Here is a 22453-nt window from a genome sequence, read left to right as displayed (position 1 = left end):
ATGATCAGACCCTGTGACTAATCAAGAGTACTTCCCAGCAATTCCTAGAAGACGAACCAAGAGCTCAATTGGCTTCGAGATCATGACCATGTGATCAGACCCTGTGATCTCAACCACTTCATCCGGGGGATTTTTTTGTATCATCCATTCCTGAAAACCCTTCTCTTGCAGCTTATCTTCATCCGCTATAATAAACACACGACTAACAGATCCATAATTCCTTGTCGTCAACATTAGCTCTTTTGCCATGTCCTCTTCGCTGTACAGGAATAAAGGTCTCAGCAACATCGTAGCCAGTGCCAAATCCTACAACAAATGGGGGCACAATTGGTAATGAAGTTTATATGACGCTGTGAATAATCTGGAATAGATACAAACTATGAGTGCTTAATCCATATTTGAACTTTAATCCCAGAAACAGACAATCTAATTCTCCTTACCTCAATTGGGCTGCGTTGATATACTTTTGCTGATAAGTGCTTTGGTCCAAAGACAAAAGCAGTTGGAGGATTATTTGGTCCGTTGTCGTAAAGAAAATGGCTATCTAGTAGAGAATTCTGTCTCCTGAATGACTACAACAGCAGAGTGTAAAATTGATCAGAAAGGACATAGGACAAAGGACTAACCAGCTGTCAAATCTTCTGCCCTTATAAGTAGTATTGTCTTGCATACACCGACTTTCCATTTAGTTACTTTCAAGTACTTCAAAAGGCCAACCTGATGGAATGCAAAGCAACGTTCTATGGTCATTTTCTATCCTAAATAGTCTTTACAATAACAGGCTGGTACTCACTCAAGAGACTGCTGGGGTGGATGTTTATCGTTTAATCTGAGAGTCGTTTATGCTGTTTGTGGGGCTTCAGCCTTCAAGGATGAATATCCTAGGCAGGTGTTGGAACTTGGAAGGAACCCAAGAAACTATTTTTCTGTTTCATAAATTCAAGCATTCTGAGTGAATGAAGCTTTGCTTTCTTTGTGGCAGTAATTGACAATAACATTTTAACCGTCAAATTTGACAACAAAACAACGTCATTGTTGAGTGTCTGATGCCAACCGTACTGGTTTGCATGCTCCTTAACTTGTTGATTCACATTCTATCGCAGGCTGGAAAGAAAAGAGGTAAAAATGACAGACTAACACCCCTTGTGGTTTGAAAAATTTGGCACGAACACCCAATCTAGTTCTGAAAATATCATCTTACTATTATTATTTTCTTTGGTTCCACAATCAGTCTTCGCAAATCACTCAATGCCTGCAGGTAACTTTTACTCAAAATGAAACCTTACTAACAACCACCACCAAAAAAAAAAACAAAGGAATATCAGGTATGTGACCAATCTTGGTTAGCAAAGGCATACCTCTTGGTTAAGGATGGATATTTTGAGCTCTGGACCAGGCATCAAAGCAGTTATAAAAACAGCAACAGTAATTTTCTCGGGGAAAATTTCCATGGCCTGCGAAATTGCGAGTCCACCGAAGCTGTGGCCAACAAGGATCACCCTTTCATTTGAAGAAAGGGAAGCCATGAAATCCCTCAGTGGCTGAAAGTAATCAGATATATACTTGACATCGTAGACCTGCTTTGGATTGATTCCTGAAGCTGCCAAGTCAAGAGCTGTGACGTTATGACCTGCTGATCTTAGCAACGCTACTAGCTTGTACCAGGACCAGGCTCCATGACATGCCCCGTGAACTAGGATAAAATGCTTGCTCGGCTGAAGGCAAGGCGTTGCTGATGTTGTTGGTTTTGGCAATTGGAGAAGAAACACTGGAAGAAGAACTGACATGATCATGCTGAATTCTGACTTCCTTGCCTCCATGTCTCTCTCTTTTCTAGTTTTCTTTTATCAGACTATAACCGGAAGTACCGATCTACTAAATTTCTTATGACCAAACTGAATGGTAGGTTTTGACACCGAATTCTGTCTGCGGGGCCTGCAGTTTGTCAACTTTGGCCACATGTTCCACTTAAAATGAAAAGGAACCTTCGTAGAAATTAAAATATGAAGGCTTTTACTAACCCATTGTCTTGATTCTTGAAATATTTGTCTGTTAATAAGTTTCCAGCTTTACCAGCTTGACTTGATCTATCAAGTTATTTTCTTATTCTTAAGGATTCATGTCTTGAAATTGATCGTGCTTAAACGTGCGATTGACATTCTGAAATTGGATATTGACATTATTCGTGGTGTTAAGTTGAATCTGATTTTCGCCTCTGTGCAGTTTTGCACATTAGAAAGCGGATAACGGGAGCGTTCAGGTTTGAGCTCTGTTGTTGTTGCAGTAGCAGCTATTGTTGTTGTTCTCTTTTTGGTTTTTGTGGGAATGAGCTTTCTGCAGTTCTGTGACAATTGCCTATTCCACAGCATTAGTCAGCAACCATTTTAGGCTGGCATTTTCCCATTACTCATTTTTCCGGTTTCCAACACTAAAAGCTTTAATTAAATCCTATTAGCAAATATTTGAACCCCTTAATGTGTTGACGCGCAGCAGCCTTCAATTCACTAGTCAAATTTTAATCTTAAGAGAAAAGTAAGCGAATGCAAGAAATATAATACAAGTATCATTGGAAATAAAGTAGGATACTCAAGTGAGCTGTGATCCTTTATTTCAGCACTTCTAATTTTATTCTTCACTCATTTACAGATACAGAATAAGTAGCCTTCCCGGGCAAGGTGAAAAGCTGAAAGCATATTACATGTTTTAACACGAGCAAGCACCAATACAGCAGCTTCTTAGTTATCAATCTTGAAATGATATATTTGCAGATTTTCAACATTAAGTTTCTTGAAATTACTGCGCTTCCTGGTTGTGAAGAACTTTCCCCAGTTATAGGGCTTATACTTGAGAGGATTCTGCTCATTGATGAGTTCCTCCGAGGGTTGAACCCAGGTATGGTGTGCTGGATTGAAGAAGAATGGAATGGAAAACCTTTCCTTCTCAGAATTCACACTCACCCTGTGTTCTACACTCTCATATTTCTCATTGCTCCACACCTGCACACAATCCGACAAAATTGTTAGCTGAATTATTACATCGGGCTTCGATTTCAATGCTTATTTGCTCTTTGATGATACCTGGATAATGTCACCAACATTGATGATATAAGCATTAGGAGTTGGTTTCACAAGAATCCACTCTCCATCGGTTTTGCTCTTCACTTCAAGTCCTCCAACATCATCTTGAGCAAGAATGGTCAAGGCCCCAGCATCCTTATGTCGACCAACCCCGAGAGCCAAATGAGGGCTAGGACAAGGTGGGTAGTGATTGAGCCTGATAAAGGTCGTTTCGTCCTCAAAGAAGCCATTGAACCTGTTCTTGGGCAACCCCAAACTGAGAGCTATTAGCTCCAATAACTTGAAAGCCAGTTTTTCCACTTCATGAGCATACTCTTCGCAAACTTCCCTGGAAGAAATGCAACTTAATTATTCAATCACACAAAAAACCAGAGTATGATGTAGTCTAGGTTAAGGGTCCTCATAAAGAGGCAAATCATATGCTTGTTTTGACTCATAACCAACAAGGTTAAGGGGGTTTTGTTCCTGCCTTAAAACAGAGGGTCCTACTTTCATGGCTTTTCTCCTATAAGGCAAAAAAATACTGGTTGATGTATATAATATATAATTTCTAAAGTTATCTGGTTGATGTATATATAGTTTCTAAAGGTCGGACGCAAAAAACAGATATTACCTCAACTCCGGAGGATTTGGAGGCCATTGATTAGTCAATTCCCTGACTTCTTGATCATCGGGTTCATGAGAAGCTGGAATAAATGTAGGATTCTTCACAGAGAAATCAAACACTTCTTTCCAGTCTCTAACATTTTTTGTATGCTCGGTATCATAGTATCCGTAAGGATTCGCTTCGTCCCTCCCCACCTTTAACTTCTCCTCTTTGGGTAAAGCAAAGAATTTTCTCGATGCCAGTTCCATCTTTTCTCGGCATTCCAATGGAACCCCATGATTGATAACTTGGAAAAAACCCCATTTTTGGGATGCATCACCTATCTCAGAGACCAGGCGTGCCAAATCAGCATCAGAATGGGGAGAGTTTAACGCAGAGAGATCAATGAGCGGGATGCCTTCAGCTTCAATTCTTGTGGGTTTAGGCCTGTGTTCAATGTCTTGAACAAAAGCTGGGTCTACTGCTGCCTCTCCCATGGCTTGGATACTGTTCTGCTAAAAGTCTAAGAACTAACAGCACTACTACAGCAGTGGCAGAGACAACTCGGGTCAGATTGATAACTCCCACGACTCTGCTGAATGGCCTTATATGCTGCAGCTGTAGCAGATGATTTGAGATTCACCGAACCTAGACACTTGTGATGTATATGGTAAAACGTGTTTGGGTTTCATTTTGCAAGCATGGAACCATGGATGGAGTTGGCTAATTAGAAACCTTACAAACATCGTCCAAAGACCTGTAATTGGAGCCTTTCGTCACGGATTACATATTTTCGACTGAAACTAAACTGACCTTACCGGTTACTGGCATCAGGATGGTTTTTCAGCAAAATGTGTAACTTAATGATTGATCGACATGTTTTCTTGACATTTTTCCTTACTAGTAATACTTGAAGTACTCTGCGTGTGATTATATTAATTCAAATATAATATCTCTTAGATATATATATATTTTTTTTGTAAAATTTGATTGTTTACATGATAATAGAATATTTTATATTTTCAATTTCTTTAACTAATTGTTGTTACAAAGACTATCTAAATATGAACTCTTTGATCTGTTGATTTTTGAATTTATGTTGTGCTTTTTGATAAATTATGGATTAGTTTTAATAAACAGCTCTTAATACGATTGTGTTTCACCAAAGATGTTGTACTCACAATATTTTACCATTAAATCATAATGTTATTTTTTTACTATTGTACAAAGGGTGTTGTTAAATAAGGGACACATGTACACATGTCAAGTGTGAGAATGTTATTTTTTCCTTGCTAAGACAAACAAAATGCAATTGTACAATTAGAATGTACTAATTATTTAAGAATAAAATACATGAATCGTGCTATTATCCAACTTCACATGAACATTTGATTATGCTACTTTATATTTTTGTACTTGGCCTTTTCTCTTTTTTTTTTTTTTTTTTGCGAATTTGAATTGAATAATGTAAGGTGCATTGTTAAATTTGGATTATTTATATTTTTTTTCCAAGTGTTATTAATGTAAGTAAGGAAGGTAAATGATTTATAGTACTTAATTATTTTCGATTGGCTATTTAGTTGTCAATTGATATTCAATTGGTAGAATTAGTGGGATTCTTATATTTTTGCTTTTCTTTTAGTATTTCTTCATAATGATAAAAAAAAAACATATAATTATACATCTATCTCGTGATATTTATATCAAGATTCTCCAAATGAATATGAACTCTTTTCTTCTCATATATTTCTCTTTTATTCTTAGAGCATATATTTTTTATACTATTATTTTTTTTTACAATCTTAAAATTATGGCTAACACAATTGGTCACACTATTTCAAGTAAGAAATTGTTTCGGATAAGAAATTTTGATGCCCACAAGAATTGGAGATGAAGTGTAATGATCACTAAATACTTTTAATGGGGAGTTTTGCATTTTAATTACAATTATTATTGAGATTTAATCATTTGAAATGTTCACATTTTTAATTACTACCGCAATGAAAATACAATAACTCTAGTTAAAAGATGGAGGTAAAATAGGCGCAACAAAAACTAAGATAAAAAAGTACTTACAACTAACAATGCCAAAACTTCTCATAATTTTAATATGGTAATACTAATAGATATATAATAGATAATAGTTGGTTATTCTAGAAAGGTGATTGATTTTCTAGCCAAATTTTTGCTGATTACTTTGTCCAAAGAGATTGCTTAGGGCCACACACATTATTCACCAACAACTTAGGCCTTCTTCTTCATTATTTAGAAAAGTGATTATAGAAAATAATTAAAATGAGCAAAAGATACTACTTTTTAGTTAATTATAGACTTTAACATTTTCTATTATTTAAAAATCTATAATTTAAACACAGAAGCAAATGAGAACATTATAAAAACTATTTATCTAAAATTAAAATTTATAATTAGCTAAAACGATCAATCCAGAACAAGCCCTTATCAAATATGTTACCGTTTTGATTTAAAAAAAAAAAAAAAAAAGAACAAGCCCTAATCGAATAAGTTTGTACACCAATTATAAAGGATCATATGAACAATAACGTTGGAGGTACTGTACGTTGGCCATTTTTTACCAGAAAACAGACTGTGGGCGTTGGAAGTACGTTCGTCAGTTTGTTTGTAGTACAAAATTCTTCTGCTTCGATTCACGGTACGAGGAAACTCAAGTTTTACTCATCTGCCACCGGACGTTCAAATATCAACATGAAAGGAAACCAATGAAGCCAAAATAGCATCTAATCCACCTTCTTCTTTTTTTCTACTTCTCAAATCTCACTTCGTTTTGGTTAGAATTAAAAAAGAGTAAATTATTTAGATGATCACTAAATTTTTGAAATCGTCAAAACTTGATTTTGACTATTGAACTATCTAAAATTTTGATTTCAAGTCATTCCATCAAATTTAATTATTAACTATATCAGATTTAAAATTGAAGCGCTAACACGATTCACGAGATAAATGAAAAAAATTGTATAATTAATGATTAAATCTAATAATATGGCTTAAATCTAAAATTTAAATAATCCAACGGTAAAAAACAAATTTTTAATAATTCAGTAATCAAAATTTAACGATTCTAAAAGTTTAGTGAACATCCGGTTAATTTGCTCATTGAAAACAAAAAAATGCAAGCTCTCGGCGGTGCCTTATTCAGGTATATACATTCTTTATGAAAACCTAACCAAATATGAGCACGCCACCATTTATAATCATCATAATACAAATCTGTGGAAATTGCAAGAAGAGAATGGAGAATCAAGACCAAGTCCCCGCAATAAAACAATATCGGTCACCGATGATGCAATGATTTAGACAAAGCAATTGTCTAAAGGTGATGGCTTCATTTCATCAATCCATGCAACATCTATTTCTTCCCTCAGAAAAATAGCGGGAAGCCGGAAACATATAGACTTCCATGGAGAAGAGAAAAAAAAATTACATGTAAAACATACATCATCTGATTCAGAAATCATAAACTTTCAGAGGGAGGACCAACTCTAACAATTGCTGAACCAAATCCTGTGAAACTATTTACAGTAATTTTCAAGGACAACGAAGAGAACATATTTCCCAAGAGTGTCCCCAAGAGTACTTTATGCGGTAGGAATTGAAGTCGAGAGAACGAGATAGGATAAGTACTGGAGCCCATCCTGAATTTTACCCAAGGCTGTGCTATAATTAGCGCGAAGGTTCTCAGAAAACAAATTAGCCTTTTCCTGAATTAAATTCTTTGGGTGAAGTTCAGGTGAATCAGAACCAGCTCCTTTTATCGCCGCCAGATAGACCTCAGCCACATCTGACATGCCTGCACAGCAAGTTGAATTGAAACAGAAACATCAAGTATCAGACTCAGTCAACACACTTGGAAAACCATTTGCAAAAAACAAGGAGAATGTATTTTTTTTTAAAAACCCAAAAAGATAACAAATCAAACCAACCTGTAATAAAGCAGTCTGAAATAGCTTCCACATTTCCAGTCATAGATTGTGCCTTAAACCGTATGATTTTAGCTTTATCAACAAAATCCTCAGGCCAGTTGATTCTCACCATTTCCTCATCAATATCTGTGTCTTCTACTTTGTTTGCATTAGAAATAATTGCCTTCCCAAGCATCTGAAGTTGGGTTACAGCAAAGCAGCACATTTCTGATAGTCTCTGTGCAAACAAAGAAATAATCGTCAGCATCAACTGCAGATAACAACTTACTGTATTATTTGTGAAAAATTGTGATCACAATATTATTCTGCGTACATGAACGCCTTCCGAATGAAGAGAATCCAGTCTTCCAGCAGTCCTCTGAACTATATCATTTGGAGGTAGCCCAGCTAAAGCATTTGCAAAACTGCAGCACATTTCAGCAAAAAGCATTTAAGATATTTTTGGCCTATATTATGGGCAGCAAGCTTTTGAGCAAGATATTCAGGATGAAAAGAAGATAATTTGTCATAAAAATAATCTCTATTTGCACAAGAGGGTACACTGTCAGTTCAGCAAAAATTTTGAATTACAAGCCCAAACATACAATGAATCAAGTCATACTTCAACATGACAAACATTAAAGACAAACTGCCACATAAGATCTGAATAATTTATAGTTTCTAGGTAAACGCAAGATCAAAAGGCAAAATGAAAATTTGCGTATTTTGTTGCAGGAACTAATACTTTATAGTCATGGATGATCAGTTTCATTGGTCTTTTAAGAAACTAAAATGCAGCAACACAATTTTTGAGTTACTGACAGGTACGTAATTTATTATGTGAAGTATATACAAAAGCACTCAATAGAATAGTACCCAGCTGCTAATTCAGCAGCCTTGCTGACACTAGAATCATGAAGGATCTTTATCTCATCTGTACTGCTCTCAATTCCAGCATCTATCTTCTTTCCTTTTTCAGACTCAACATCACTTCCATCAATTTCAGAACTCAAGTCCAAAATCTGCTGGACCAGTTTAAGCTTTCCATCATAAACAGACTTCTGTTCAGATGACAGCTTAGCTTTTCTTCGATTAAACAATAGCGCATAATGGTTGGACAATGCCTCCAACTCCTGAGACACCACAAACGATAAAAGTCATAGAGATTTCTTAAATTGAAAGCAGAAATAAAGACGAGTCCTTCAAGAACAGCTGTAACCTCCAATTGCTCTGGACCTCCATAAATATAGAAGCATCGATCAAAAGTAACTTCCTCAAATAACTGATCTTCTTCTGTTTTCCCTCCAGCTTTAAAATTTTTCCCAACTTCCATACCAGTTTCTGCAATCAGAAGATCCATAGTCTCTTTGCCAACAAATTCAAGAACCTGTATTCCCTTTGCAGTAAGTGCTTTCCCACTCTGCAAGAAAAATCACAATTAGAAAGGAATCAAAAATCAAGAAAAGAAACTAAACTATGTACAGACCTCTAGTAATGATGGTGCAACTGAGCCATTTGCTCCAGGTAAACCACCATGATGAATGGATTCAGCAAAGTTGGTAGCAGAATTCTCAAGTCTGAAAAGGATAAAAGGTTAATACTTTGAATAGACAATTAGATTAGTGAGATTCATGCCCTAGAACAAAATATAAAATCATTCTTACTCTACATCTTGATAAAATAGAGGCATGATGGGAATTAACTAGTAGGCTGCCCTAGGTAAAAAATGAGACTTCTGTTAAACTAGAAAAAAAAGGCTAAATGGTACATTTAAAGAATTAGAACACTCAAAATGCTCACTGAACATTTTAAGAAAAAAAAATACATATAACATCAAATGCCCAATATTCTCCTACAGGTAGATCAAGGAAGCACAAGATGCCTTGGTGGCTGGCCCTTAAACCCCACAACCAAAAATGTTTATCCCTGCAGACTATATTAATATTATCAGAAGCAAGATTTAGCAGATATGAACATACTGTTTAACTAAGGTTGAGCTCCCTTTCCATGCATTTCCTAATGCTTGCCAAGCTCCTGATGCAAAAGTTTCCATTTTGTTGTCCAGAACCTTCAAACCCTGAATGTATATAAAAATTGGAATTACAATACCACTCCCAGCATACAAGCAATTGAAATCTAGGTGAATAAGATCTAATTGATCACTAGTATCTCTGTGGTGCAATAAATTACTCATTCAAACTAAAGGTCAAGCACAATACATGACAACGATTAAATGGTGATTTCAACTGCAAGGCAATCTCCACTACAAGCAATTATATGAACAACAGAATAACATCTTAAATTCCATAATCACTTGCCTGGCCAAGGAAAGATTCTTCACTTGCTTTTTCTAGTTTCTCAAGAGCTGCCTTCCGCCGCTTTTCATTTTCATCTTCACTTTCCTCTTCAACCGCAGATGCTTCTGCATCATCCTCCTTGGAAGATTCAGAGTCTTCAGCAGTCTGGATTTCTGCAACGCCTTTTGCTGCTGTTTTAGCTACCTCAACGGCCTGCATCCAGAAGAAGGAATCAATGACTCCAAATTAAATCATGGACTAACACATTGAAGGTATGTAGCATAAGACATTTGGCAAAAAAAAAATCCAGACCATCTTTTACTTTATCAAGCCGTCTTTCGAACTTCATGCAACCAATAATACATCAAATGAAGTATTGTAAATATTTAAGGCATTCCTTTAGGTGCAATCTAGCAGGTCCGTGAATGCCACTACCAATCCTAACATTATCAGAACCAACTCAAACAAAGTTCCAACTGGTAAACAGTCACCACATAATTGTTGATTAAAACTTTTGTACCATTCCAAACTCTGGTACATCCACATTATGAACAGAAAAGCCTCGATGGAAACATTTTCTCCAATCAGAATTCTCAAAGAATGAACAGGAATGATCATTATTATGATTCCACTCTTTGGCAGCTAAACCCAAACTATAATGCTTCCCAGCACCCATCATTCTAAAAAAATAATAAAACAAAATAAAATCTAAACATGCCTAAAACGTGATGTTCTTAAGAAATAAAGAAGGTCCAATTTTATCGCACCAAAGTGTGGAGCACTTAGGGATCACAATGCTTAAACCTACCAAGCTCCAACCAACATACTTGGGAAATTCTCGGGATCCAGTCACAGATTATAGCAACAAAATCCACCTATTAATATCCGCAATTGAAGGCAGCAATCCACCAAACCTATATCAGTAACCACCTCCATTTACACAATCACTATACGTTTCTACACGATTGTCTTGTCATACCCCAAACTGACTAACAAACTGCAGGCTACTCATATTCGACAGTTACAATCCCTAGTAATAGCTCCTGCGATCAGGTCGAATTCCGCCAACATAAGTTGGAATATAATCAGTTAACCAAACAAGAAGCCTTGATTTCAACCGTTAAACATCCAACAAAAATTTAAGCAGAATATGTACATACATTGCGAGAGATCTCTTCGGCAGCGACAGCAGCGGCCTTTTGAAGATCTGAGAGATAAGAAAACGGAGAGAAACCCCAACCGCCCCATCCTCCTCCTCCTCCTCCTCCTCCACCGCCGCCGTCATCACTCCCTTTCTGCAGTAGAGGCTGCTCAGTCGGTGCTGTTTCTGCGTTTATTTCTTCTACAGGCTTTATCTCTCCGCTCGAGGACTCGGTCTCCTTCCCCGCCATCAATTTCTCCCCCAAAAAAGAAAAATATATTTAAAAAATAAAAATATCAACAATATTTCAGTGAAGATATCCCAGCGCCGCAATGCGATGGGATTTTCGCTTGCGAGTGTGTTTTTCCCCTTTGAGGCGTCCCTTCTAAACTTTCTAGTTTCTACACAAAATTTAGATGAATTTTTTTATTAAAAAAAAAATTTAACGGAGACGACCTTTTTTTTCGTCAATCCGGATCTCATTCAAGGTGAGATTTACTATTAGTTTTGAAGGGGACGCCACTCACAAATAACGACGTCGTACAGCGCACGTTTCTTCCTTTGAAAGCGACATTAACAATTAATACTAACAATTGAGGATATTAGATTCAAAGAGCTACGAAATGCAACCGTCCACCATCTACTAGACTTTAAGTAACCAAATTATACGTTTGTTTACATTGGCGGCCGGGCCTTGAAAATTTTTTCCTCTAGAAGGCTTTTTTTTTTTTTTTTTTTGCGCATTCCTTCACTAGAAGGCTGGTAGCCTTAAATTAATTTGTTTAAATTCGAATATAATTTCTAAGCACTAAGCCAATATCTAGTGATGAAGAATCCAACTTCCGACAAAATACTAAATGTGATTACCAAAAGATGATTAAGTTTGAAGTACAGATTAATTTTTTATAAATGCTAAATATGATTTACAAAATGCTTTAAGTGCGTTTGAATAGCAAATTATTTACATAAAATTTAAGCGCTTATATTATAAATGTATTTTTTTAATTATATTTTCATTTCACATGTATTATATAAAAAAAATTTATTATATTTTTTTCAAAAAACTTATCTCAAATAATCTCCTATCTAAATCCACTCACATCACTTTGTATTTCTCGTTGTTTCGTTGTTTTGCAACCGCCAGCTGCGGAGGGGCTAATTCCTTAGAATATTTGTATTTAAAAAAAATAACCGCCAAATACACCTCTGACATGGGTGTTTCTCATTCTATAGCGGACTCAGCACGGCCGCATAATTAAATATTCCACCGAAATCTTGTCTGCAAAAAATTCAGCGGTGCAGAGGGTGTCAGCGCGAACGTGCTGACTGGGCACGTCCACGGCTGAAAAAGCTGCTTCTAGTCTGAGCATGTGTCAGACGCGAACGTGTTGACTGTGCACGTCCGCGACTGACCAAACTGACTCCAAGTCTGTGCATGTGGCAGACGCGGACGTGCTGACACATGCTAAAAAAAATCCTCTCAACTCTGAGAATTGGGAACTGAAACAATCCTCCATCCACCCATCACCCATATATTATTGCCAACCGAAAAGACTGCAAACAAACCCAGAAAGAAAGAAACCAGAGAAGTAGAATTGTCTCGGTCCATCTATTGGTCACCTCCCGACTCCGAAAGCCACAAAAGCTGAACCATAGCCCCACCCCACCGCCACATCACTCAGCCCTTATAGTTTACTTCACTCTCTTCTCTTCTGCGCCAATCAACAACCAAAATTTGCACAAACAACCCATGCCATGCATAATTTGCTTGGAGAATTTTTTTTTTAAAAAAATCACCCTTTTACCACTTTCATAATGTGTACATATCAATCATAACGTCGTAAATAGCGTAACAAATAATAATGAAATCTGTTCTTCAATAAACAACTCACGCTTTGCGCTACTACAACAAGCATGTTTTGATTGCTATATGTATATATATATATTATTAAGAAAAATTTTATTTATACACTACTTAGTTATTATATCTTTTTTCACTTCATATAAATTACATCGTTATTATTATTATATAGTATACTTTTTCGAGATCTATATTAACTTATCAATTACTCGTACCTGTGTTATACACCATTCTATAATTAGTATGCGCATTAGAACTGTAGACTATATTTTATCATAATACTAGTATTAGGAATGTAGTGAAAAATTTTATATACACTCCCTATATTTAGTGCAACATTTTGGGAAAGTAATTAATATTCGTATTCGATCATTTTATTTGGGCTGTACAGAAGTTTGTTAATGGTCAATGATATTCTTCGCATTCTAAAAAGAGTTAAATGACATAAACACTCACTCCATAGATTATTCTAATTTTTTAAATGCCAAAATATGCTCAAGGTATAATTTAACGATAACTTTGTGTTACTTTTGTAGAAACCTTTTTTTATTTTTTTATTTTTTTATTATTATTTTTTTATTAAAACTTATTCTTTTTTATTCAAACAGAAAGACGATTACATGGACTAACGGGCAAACAACCTACGCACGTCCTACCCTAACACGCCTAACCGAAGGCACCCCTAGTCTATTTAAACGACTAACAAATTGTGGCAAATTTGTAGGAGGCAGGGATGACCACTGGACCAAATGGCCAGTGGCTTGTAGAAACCTTTTTTAAATTTAAAAAAAAAACTCTAACATTGTTTAATAAATCCTAAAGTAATACACAATTTCAAAATAATAATAATAAAAAAGTTTAGTACTTTATTGAAGAACTACTAAACAATTGATCATGGTTGTTAAGATTCTCTTCTATCACTAGTTGCATTATAATCCAAGACTAATTTAAGAGTAGGAAAAATTAAGTGATAAAATAAAGAAATTTACTACCATTAAATACATAGATGGGCACTTTTTTGTCTCCAAAAATATTTTGCAGCTTTTTTGTTGTCATTTTATTAAGAACAAAAAAAGAAAGAAATGAAGGATGAAGTGTCTAGAGCATTCTTCGAAATGCTTACATCATTTGCATTGATATTGATCGCAGTTTCACAGCATTTGCATCCTTCTGACACATGCACAGACTTGAGTCAGTTTGGTCAGCCGCGTACGTGCACAGTCAGCACGTCTGCGCTGACACCCTCTGCCCCACTGAATTTTTTGCAGACAAGATTTTGGTGGAATATTTAATTATACGGCCGTGCTGAGTCAACACGGCCGCTATAGAATGAGAAACACCCCATGTCAGAAGTATATTTGGCGGTTGTTTTTTTTAAATACAAATATTCTAAGGAATTAGCCCTGCGGAGGCAGCTCAAAAGTAGCCACTTGAGTTCAGCGGATCAAGCGAAGCTTGGCCTGTTAGTGCCCTCTGATGTCACAATAGAATTACAATACTACTCGTCGTCGATCACAAAAGCACCGACTAGAAGTCTTAGGGTCTATTTAATAACATAAAAAAGTGTTAAATCTGAATTTTTTCAAACATTCAGATGTTTTGAGTGTTTGATAAATGAAAATTTATTTGCTGAACTTGTTAAGTAGTGTTGAACTTGTGTGTATTTTTTTCAGCACAAGAATCCTAATTGAATGTTTAATTCTGATAAGAATTAATAGAATTATTTCAACTACCTTATATTATTTACCAAATCTATCCTTGTTTATTAATTGTATTCAATATTGTTATCTAATTAAACAACATAATATTCTCTATCTAACGATTTTTAATTTCTCTTTTTTCCCTTTTTAATGACTTTCACATCTTCTTCATACTCCTCATATAATATATTTTATTTTTTATATTAATTTGATTTAAAAATAAATATTGTCATTTTCATACCTAATAATTTTAAACTAATTAAATCATAGATTTTTTTTTGAATGAAAGGATATAAGGGCAAAATTATCAAATTAAACTTATTAAGCATTCAGTTATAAATATTTATCAAACAGTATAACTAGATTTAGTATTAAAATTCAGACATTCATATGTTTTTTCAGTACTTAAAATTTAGCAAATTAATTGTTTCAGTATTCAGAATTCAGATTCAATTTTATCAAACGGAAAATGTAACAGAAATAAAAACTGGGGTGCTGTAACATAAGTGAAATTCTTGGATTGTTCATCAGCGTCACATTTGATAAAGGATATTAGATTCAAAGAGCCACTGGCTACAAAATGTTAGATACGTAAATTTTTAATGTCTTCTGCCTCAATTTATTTTGTGAAGGGAGAGAGTTTGATTGGATGGTAAAATGGAAATAATTATGAGCAGAATATTTCAGGTTTAAAACATCCTACTTACCAAAAAAATAATAATTTTTTGATAATTTCCACTGCAGCAGTCTTAATTTGTTTAAAATGTCTAATATATATTCTTCTTCCTATTTCATTTGTTTGATTTGTAAGGTCAAAACCAATCTAGAGATGTTGATTGCTATCCAAGTGCACTAACTAGCACCATTAGTTATGGACTCATGGCAAGGGTTATGACAGGTTGCTATTTAGTGATTGTATCTCTACTTTCTGGGCGAATTACACAGATTATGGTCGAGAAAAAAAAAATTCGGACATGTACCGATCTGACAAGCTTCTGGTACAAATCTATGGATATCAGGCCATTTCAACCCGGCACCCAAACTTCATAAAAAAAATTTTTTTTTGACTTCTGACACCGCTATAGCGGGAATTTAAAAAAAAAAAAAAACTGTCGGCTATCGGGCTGACAATACCCGGTAGCCAACAAGGTCTAAAAAAAAGCTAGCTGCCGAGCAAAGAGAGCCCGGCATCCAATCAAATTGTTTAAAAAAAAAAAATTTGCTGAACTCGTTCTGAAGCATCAGTCACATTTGCATGCCCTTCCAGCTGTCTTGCAAGTAGCTAAATAAAAAGGAATCAAGAAAACAGCAAGGTTCATTAACCATACTCTTATAAAAAAGATTGTTAAATATAATCATAACAGTAATGATGTCTTATCATATACACAAAAGCAGTAAGAAAAAAGAAATCTATCAATTTATCATGCCTGCCCTTCCGCAGTTTTTGGCCAAGGCAAACCCTGGAAAGCTAGTGAATCAACCAGCCAGACCTTTGGGGTTGGTGACTGATGCCGAACTCTCCACTTTCTGAATTGAACAATAGGTTAGGTCTACGGTGGAAAGTTTACTATGACAGCCAGTCTAATTTTTTTAAAAAATTAAAATTTGCTAACGCTCCACTTTCTGAATTGAACAATAGGTTACGTCTACGGTGGAAAGTTCACTTTTTTGCACATAAGAAGCAGAAGCAATGCAAGAAGGCCAACTCTACTATGTGGAGACGGACAAAAAAGTACATCCGGGCACCGAAGAAAACGAATTATGCATGGATCGAAAATATTATATATTTTAAAATCACAATAAAAGTTCTCTTAAAAATTTATTCATCATCTAATGTCCAATACTTATATTTGATAAATTAAAATAGTTAATTAAATATTCTATTATAATATAAGTAACTATATGACATTGAGTCGAAAGAATAATATTTTTTTTTATTTTTTGGCATTTTAACCCGGTGTCTATTAAGTTTCAATTGAAATAAAGATTTTATAAATATTGAAATTATTCAATAAAATTATCAATTTAAGATGAACATAAATATAAATACATTAAATTGTATTATTGAAATATTTAATTTAATATGAAGGAAAGACAAGATGAAATGGCAAGAAATTTTTTAAAAATTCATATAAGTACTTTATATTAGTAATCACCTTTATTTATTATTATAATTATAATACCTGATCATAACCGATTGAAACTCATATCCTAATACTATTTACAACTAAAGTTACTATATACTCAAATTAAAATTTTCTTTTTTGTACTAAATTTTCTTTTATATTTGCGCCTCAATTATTTCAAATATGAAATTCAATTAAAAAAATAAAATGTACCACAATATTTGTTTTGACATATACAAAATTCACTAAATAATGTTGAAATTTTCATCCATTTTCCAATACAACAATTTCGCCCTTATTTTTTATCCAAAATTTATGCCGCCTAACGTACTAAATCTGACTATTTTTGGAGTTAATTAAATTATATTTCAAAATTCGAACAATAGAACTAGATGAAAATAGATTTGTTAAATCAATAATTACTTATATAAGATGTTAAACTAAACAAAGGTTGTTTTAAACAAAAAAAAAATCTCATTCATTTTACAATAAGATGCAGGTATCAAATTGTTGAGAAATTATTTGTTAAAATTGTTATATAATTTTTAATAGACTATATAATTTTATGAATATAAATTTGTTGTGCAATATAAAAACAAAATAGGCAAAAAAATGAAAATGTTTATGCATTTAATGTATTAAATGTAGCAATTATTTCAAATACTTAAATTATCACGACTAAATGTCTATCATAATTAAAACTCAATACATGCCTCACCAAATACATCTAAATTCATTTAATCGAACCTATTAAATTTAATTCATTCAACTAATTAAAAAGCAACTAAATAAACTAATTAAATCACAAAACTAATTAAACTAATCATATACTAAATAACGTGGACTAATTATCAACTAACTTGCATAATAAAGTGAATTGCATTAAACCAATAATACTAATTTGGATATTAAGCTATGCTAATGACATCAAATTTATGTACTGCATTTATTATAGATGTCAATTATTTCAATTAAGTCGATTAGCCTAACTAATTAACAAGTTTTCATAATCATAAGTCAATAAACCTAGGCTAAGTTACATTTACATTCATTTAATCAATCACTTTAAATACATTTATTAAAAAAATTTAAACAACTAATTAGTCTACTTAAACTAATTCAATCACTAAACTAATTCAACTAAGCGTGTACCGTGCTTCACTAACTAATATTTTGCTTCATGGGAGCTGCAGCCAGTTTTTTTTTTGGTCCACAAGCGTGCCGACCGCTTTGCATTTTTTTTAAAAAACAATTTGACTTGCTCGGCAGCCAGCTTTTTTTCAGACCTTGTTGGCTACCGGGAATGCCCGGTAGCCGGGCTAATGCGGCCCGATATCCATAGATTTGCCGGACTAACGTGGCCCGATATCCATAGATTTGTACCACAAACTTGTCATATCGGTACATGTCTGAATTTTTTTTTCTCGACCATAATCTGAGTAATTAGCCTACTTTCTGTTTCATAGGCTACACAAACCAGTTGTATTAATGTTGACTAAGCTAGGACACTGCAGCTCGTGGAGCTTCTTCAATTCAATGGTTTTTTGAAGCTATGTACCAACTTGTTAATCATTACATTTACGTCCCAGGCAATTTACATCTGACCAATCATGAATATGACAGAGTAATTTTTCTCAAAGAAAAAAAAACACAAAATATTCGAATGTAAGAAAAGGGCTCTACAAATATATTAACTATGTATTTCTAATTCTACCAACATAATGTTCGACAAAGAACTCTCACAATACAAACAAAAAAATTCATACAATCGAAGTAATGAATTTCAATAAGAACAATTTTGAATTGGGCAACGTATGTTTTCTCACTGAGCGGGGAGTTTTACATAGATTTCTTTTGTGTGCTTTCTTAACTACTAATAGTGAAAAAACATGGTACATAGAATTGATGGTGATCAGCTCTTTAATAGCCAGGGTAAATTGGTGGTGGCGGTGATGAATACGCTGCGCCAAGGATTGGAGGAAGCACGACGTCCGCAAAAGCTGGGGGTGGTGGAGAAGCCACAGGAGCAGGAGGTGGAGAAGGTGGATGAATTGGTGCTCGTGGTGGTGGAGGTGATTGTACTGGAGGAGGAGGCGGGGATAGAACAGGTGCTGGTGGGGGTGGTGAGTGCACTGGTGGTGGTGGAGAGAAGATGGGTGGTGGTGGAGAGTGAACTGGTGGGGGAGGTGAGAAAACTGGAGGTGGAGGAGAGAAGACTGGTGGTGGTGGAGGTGAATGGACAGGTGGTGGTGGGGAGAAAACTGGTGGAGGAGGTGAGAACACTGGTGGTGGTGGGGAGAAAACTGGTGGAGGAGGTGAGAACACTGGTGGTGGTGGAGAATGGACTGGCGGAGGTGGTGAGTGAACTGGAGGTGGGGGTGAGGCCACTGGTAGTGGTGGAGAATGGACGGGAACAGGTGGTAGTGGAGATTGAGTTGGAACTGGTGGAGGCGAGGCAACTGGTGGCGGTGGCAGGGGATGCCCAGGCACAGGTGGTGGTGCGGATTTAACTGGAGTTGGTGGTGGTGAGACAACAACTGTTGGTGGAGATTGAATTGGAGTTGGTTTTGGGCTAGGAGTTGGTGGTTTTGAAACAAATGGGTGTGGGGATGGAATAGGAGTTGGCTTTGGGGTAGGAGTTGGTAGTGGTGGTGATTGGATAGGAGTTGGTTTTGGACTAGGAATTGGTGGTGGTGGAGATTGGATAGGAGTTGGTGGTTTTGAAACAGGTGCGGATGGAGATGGAACAGGAGTTGGTGGTGGAGAATGAGCAGGAGTTGGCTCTGGGGTAGGGGTTGGTGGTGGTAATTGGACAGGAGTTGGCTTTGGGCTAGGAGTTGGTGGTTTTGAAACAGGTAGGGGTGGAGATGGAACAGTAGTTGGCTCTGGGGGAGGAGTAGGGATTGGTTGTGGTGATTGGATAGGAGTTGGTTTTGGGCTAGGAGTTGGTGGTTTTGAAACAGGTGGGGATGGAGATGGAACCGGAGTTGGTGGTGGAGGAGATTGAATAGGAGCTGGCTTTGGTGTAGGGGTTGGTGGTGGTGGAGATTGGACAGGAGTTGGCTTTGGGCTAGGAGTTGGTGGTTCTGGAACAGGTGGTGGTGGAGATTGAACAGGAGTGGGCTCTGGGGTAGGAGTAGGGATTGGTGGTGGTGATTGGATAGGAGTTGGCTTCGGGCTAGGAGTTGGTGGTTTTGAAACAGGTGGGATTGGAGATGGAACCGGAGTTGGTGGTGGAGGAGATTGAATAGGAGCTGGCTTTGGTGTAGGGGTTGGTGGTGGTGGAGATTGGACAGGAGTTGGCTTTGGGCTAGGAGTTGGTGGTTCTGGAACAGGTGGTGGTGGAGATTGTACAGGAGTTGGTGGTTCCGAAACAGGTGGTGGTGGAGATTGAATGGGAGTTGGTGGCTTTGAAATAGGTGGAGGGACAGTGGCCTCTGGAGTTGGTGCTGGCGGAAGAGAAACCTTTGGTGGTTCCACAGGCTTTACTGGTGAAGGGCTTGATACCTTGGGAGGTTTAGCGACTGGTACGGGTGTTGGTATTGGTGCAGGAGCCTTAGGAGGTTGTGCCTTTGGTGATGGTGCTTGTTTTGGTGGCTCAACTGTTGGTGATGGTGACGGTTTTGGTGTTGGCTGGGGTGTGGGAGGAGAGGAAATTGGCGCAGGTTTGGTTGGAGTCCTTGGCCTTGGCTTTGTAGGAGTTGGCTGGTGAGGTTTCTCCGGATGCTTTGGAGCTTTTCTGGACGGGGATTTTCTGCAGCCCTCTTTGGCGCAGTCAACGGGGTGACTTGTAACAGGTAAACAAGCCGCCTTTGTTTTCTGGCTTGGCTTATCCAAGCAATTGCTGTCGTCCTCTATGGTTAAATTACCAGAGGATACGCACGAAACATCCTCATTCTCGAAATAGTTGTAAGAAAGAGAGATGTTTGTTACACTTGGCAAGGTACACAAAGATTCAGGAACATTTCCCGTAAACATGTTTTGAGCAATGCTGATCTCTTCAAGCTTCTGCAAGTACTCTAGACCAACAGGCAAGGACCCAACGAACTTGTTTTCACTGATGTCAAATACAGTTGCACTTTGGAGTTCGGTGATTTCTTCGGGCAAGCAACCGGAGAGACCATTGTGGGCAAAATTGATCTCGTCCAAGGTTTCTCCCATTTTGCCAATGCTTTTTGGGAGGCAACCACTGAAATGGTTCTGTGCCACCACAATCACCGAAGCTGGGGAATTGCCAAAGTTTTCTGGGAGGTTGGAGTGGAATCTGTTGTTGTTTATGAATATGGCATCGAGCTGCTTGTCAAAAAGGGCTGGAGGCAACGCTCCTTCGAAGTCATTGAATCTAATATCAAGGTACTTGAGGTTCGGTAACTCCAGAACCACATGCGGGAATGGTCCGACAAAACGGTTGTTGCTCACATCAAGCTCGTATAGGAGGGTCAGTTTAGAGATGCTTTTTGGGATTATTCCACAGAACCTGTTGGAATTGAGATGGAGAAGACTGATGTCAGTCAGCAAACCAATCTCGACGGGAAGATGGCCGGCAATGTCTGCATGGTTGAGGTCAATACCAGCAACAACAGTCACATTTGGATCATCAAGTGCTGGTGCACAGAAAACGCCAGTATACTGACAAACATCAGGACCGTCCCAGTTGCCGGTCGTATTGTGCGGGTCAGAATACGTGGCCTTCTTCCATGCTTGGAGGGCGATGTAGGCTTTCTTGAGCCTATCGTTTTCAAAAGTAAAGTTGAGCTCAAAATCAAAATTTGTCGAGTCAAGGATACCACCTTCAGAAAGATGATCCAGCTTTGAAAACGTCAGCAATTGCCGGCGAGCAATGTAAGTTGCCTCGGCATCTGTTAGTGCGAGAGAAAATGAAGAGAAGGAAAGGAGGGAGATGAAGAAAAAGCAGCCCAAGGCCCTCATTCTTGGAAGATGCGCCATGGTAACCACCTTGGTTGGCCCAAGGCTGCTAAATATTGGTCATTCAATAGAGAACTGAGGGCGTTATATCGAGGTTCTGAGAGGGACGGTGGAGGCTCCGAGAGGCATTTAGAGGCGTTGATAGAGAAGGCGTCCGAGTTTAGCTCCCAAATTCTGTGGAGCTCCTTGCTACTCCAAAAATAGCAATTGAAGACCCGTGAGCGGAAGACAAATTTCAGGACCATTGCTCTAAAATCGGGGAGCATGGATGGATGGTAGGGAAACAAAACTAAAAGTCGGGTAATGACCGATTCAGTCGACTTACATGAATGTTCCCAAAAAACAAACAGCTCTCTGCATCTATAACCGTTTGCTATTTTTTATACCCGAAAAATAAAGATTTGATATTACCCAAGAATATTACCTAAGAGTTTCTAAGAAATCAGAAAACAGAATATTCTTCTTCTACATAAAGATTTGACATGTCAATACAATACTAGAAGTACGTACGACCGACCGGCGTCGCTAATTGCTTTGAGAGAAAAATAATCGTGCAATGAATAAAAAAGGAGATGTGTTGAAAAAGAATCAGTCCTTCTATAATCGAAGATTATACATACGACTGTTGTATAATGGACAAATTAACATATACTACTGGTTTTTTTTTTTTTAATGAAAATTTGTGCCTGATAATAGTACAGCTTGAGTTTCTTTTATATATATGAATCTTTTCCATGCATGGTATTCTAGCTAAGACCGATCCTGCGTGAAGAAAAGAAACTAGAGCCATACAAATACAAT

At 36.7% G+C, this 22453-nt stretch overlaps 4 protein-coding genes across 4 annotated transcripts; all 4 read right to left on the bottom strand.

Annotated features, from left to right (window-relative positions):
• Positions 1 to 21: 21 nt before the first annotated feature.
• Positions 22 to 1875, bottom strand: LOC113726385 (methyl jasmonate esterase 1). Its single transcript, XM_027250075.2, has 3 exons — positions 1359 to 1875; positions 441 to 572; positions 22 to 306 (listed from the first exon to the last, which is right to left on the bottom strand). Exons 1-3 carry the CDS (start codon positions 1818 to 1820, stop codon positions 22 to 24), a joined length of 879 nt encoding a protein of 292 aa, XP_027105876.1. The 5' UTR covers positions 1821 to 1875.
• Positions 1876 to 2566: 691 nt separating this feature from the next.
• On the bottom strand, positions 2567 to 4342 carry LOC113726384 (protein DMR6-LIKE OXYGENASE 2). Its single transcript, XM_027250074.2, has 3 exons — positions 3691 to 4342; positions 3078 to 3405; positions 2567 to 2996 (listed from the first exon to the last, which is right to left on the bottom strand). The coding sequence occupies exons 1-3, from the start codon at positions 4158 to 4160 to the stop codon at positions 2736 to 2738; spliced, it is 1059 nt and encodes a 352-aa protein (XP_027105875.1). The 5' UTR covers positions 4161 to 4342; the 3' UTR covers positions 2567 to 2735.
• Positions 4343 to 7005: 2663 nt separating this feature from the next.
• On the bottom strand, positions 7006 to 11439 carry LOC113724000 (uncharacterized). Its single transcript, XM_072074762.1, has 9 exons — positions 11059 to 11439; positions 9920 to 10111; positions 9581 to 9678; positions 9088 to 9178; positions 8821 to 9021; positions 8478 to 8734; positions 7936 to 8026; positions 7623 to 7839; positions 7006 to 7489 (listed from the first exon to the last, which is right to left on the bottom strand). Exons 1-9 carry the CDS (start codon positions 11287 to 11289, stop codon positions 7278 to 7280), a joined length of 1590 nt encoding a protein of 529 aa, XP_071930863.1. The 5' UTR covers positions 11290 to 11439; the 3' UTR covers positions 7006 to 7277.
• Positions 11440 to 18390: 6951 nt separating this feature from the next.
• LOC140035120 (uncharacterized) lies at positions 18391 to 21829 on the bottom strand. The gene has a single exon (XM_072074761.1). The coding sequence runs from the start codon at positions 21671 to 21673 to the stop codon at positions 18647 to 18649; it is 3027 nt and encodes a 1008-aa protein (XP_071930862.1). The 5' UTR covers positions 21674 to 21829; the 3' UTR covers positions 18391 to 18646.
• Positions 21830 to 22453: the final 624 nt, after the last annotated feature.

The sequence above is a fragment of the Coffea arabica genome, chromosome 2c, assembly GCF_036785885.1.
Source record: "Coffea arabica cultivar ET-39 chromosome 2c, Coffea Arabica ET-39 HiFi, whole genome shotgun sequence".
Taxonomy (NCBI): Eukaryota; Viridiplantae; Streptophyta; class Magnoliopsida; order Gentianales; family Rubiaceae; genus Coffea; species Coffea arabica.
The sequence above is the reverse complement of the archived record's forward strand: the minus strand, read 5'-3'. Positions and strand labels throughout refer to the sequence as shown.

Excerpts from the sequence above, each read along its gene's own strand:
- LOC113726385 (XM_027250075.2), bottom strand. The coding sequence starts at position 1,820 with ATGGAGGCAAGGAAGTCAGAATTCAGCATGATCATGTCAGTTCTTCTT. Across the intron at positions 573-1,358 it reads TATCCATCCTTAACCAAGAG|TCATTCAGGAGACAGAATTC; the intron begins GTATGCCTTTGC and ends CTGCTGTTGTAG. Across the intron at positions 307-440 it reads ATCAACGCAGCCCAATTGAG|GATTTGGCACTGGCTACGAT; the intron begins GTAAGGAGAATT and ends CATTTGTTGTAG.
- LOC113726384 (XM_027250074.2), bottom strand. The coding sequence starts at position 4,160 with ATGGGAGAGGCAGCAGTAGACCCAGCTTTTGTTCAAGACATTGAACAC. Across the intron at positions 3,406-3,690 it reads CCAAATCCTCCGGAGTTGAG|GGAAGTTTGCGAAGAGTATG; the intron begins GTAATATCTGTT and ends CATTTCTTCCAG. Across the intron at positions 2,997-3,077 it reads ATGTTGGTGACATTATCCAG|GTGTGGAGCAATGAGAAATA; the intron begins GTATCATCAAAG and ends GATTGTGTGCAG.
- LOC113724000 (XM_072074762.1), bottom strand. The coding sequence starts at position 11,289 with ATGGCGGGGAAGGAGACCGAGTCCTCGAGCGGAGAGATAAAGCCTGTA. Across the intron at positions 9,679-9,919 it reads AAGAATCTTTCCTTGGCCAG|GGTTTGAAGGTTCTGGACAA; the intron begins GCAAGTGATTAT and ends ATATACATTCAG. Across the intron at positions 7,840-7,935 it reads TTCATTCGGAAGGCGTTCAT|AGACTATCAGAAATGTGCTG; the intron begins GTACGCAGAATA and ends TTGTTTGCACAG.
- LOC140035120 (XM_072074761.1), bottom strand. The coding sequence starts at position 21,673 with ATGGCGCATCTTCCAAGAATGAGGGCCTTGGGCTGCTTTTTCTTCATC.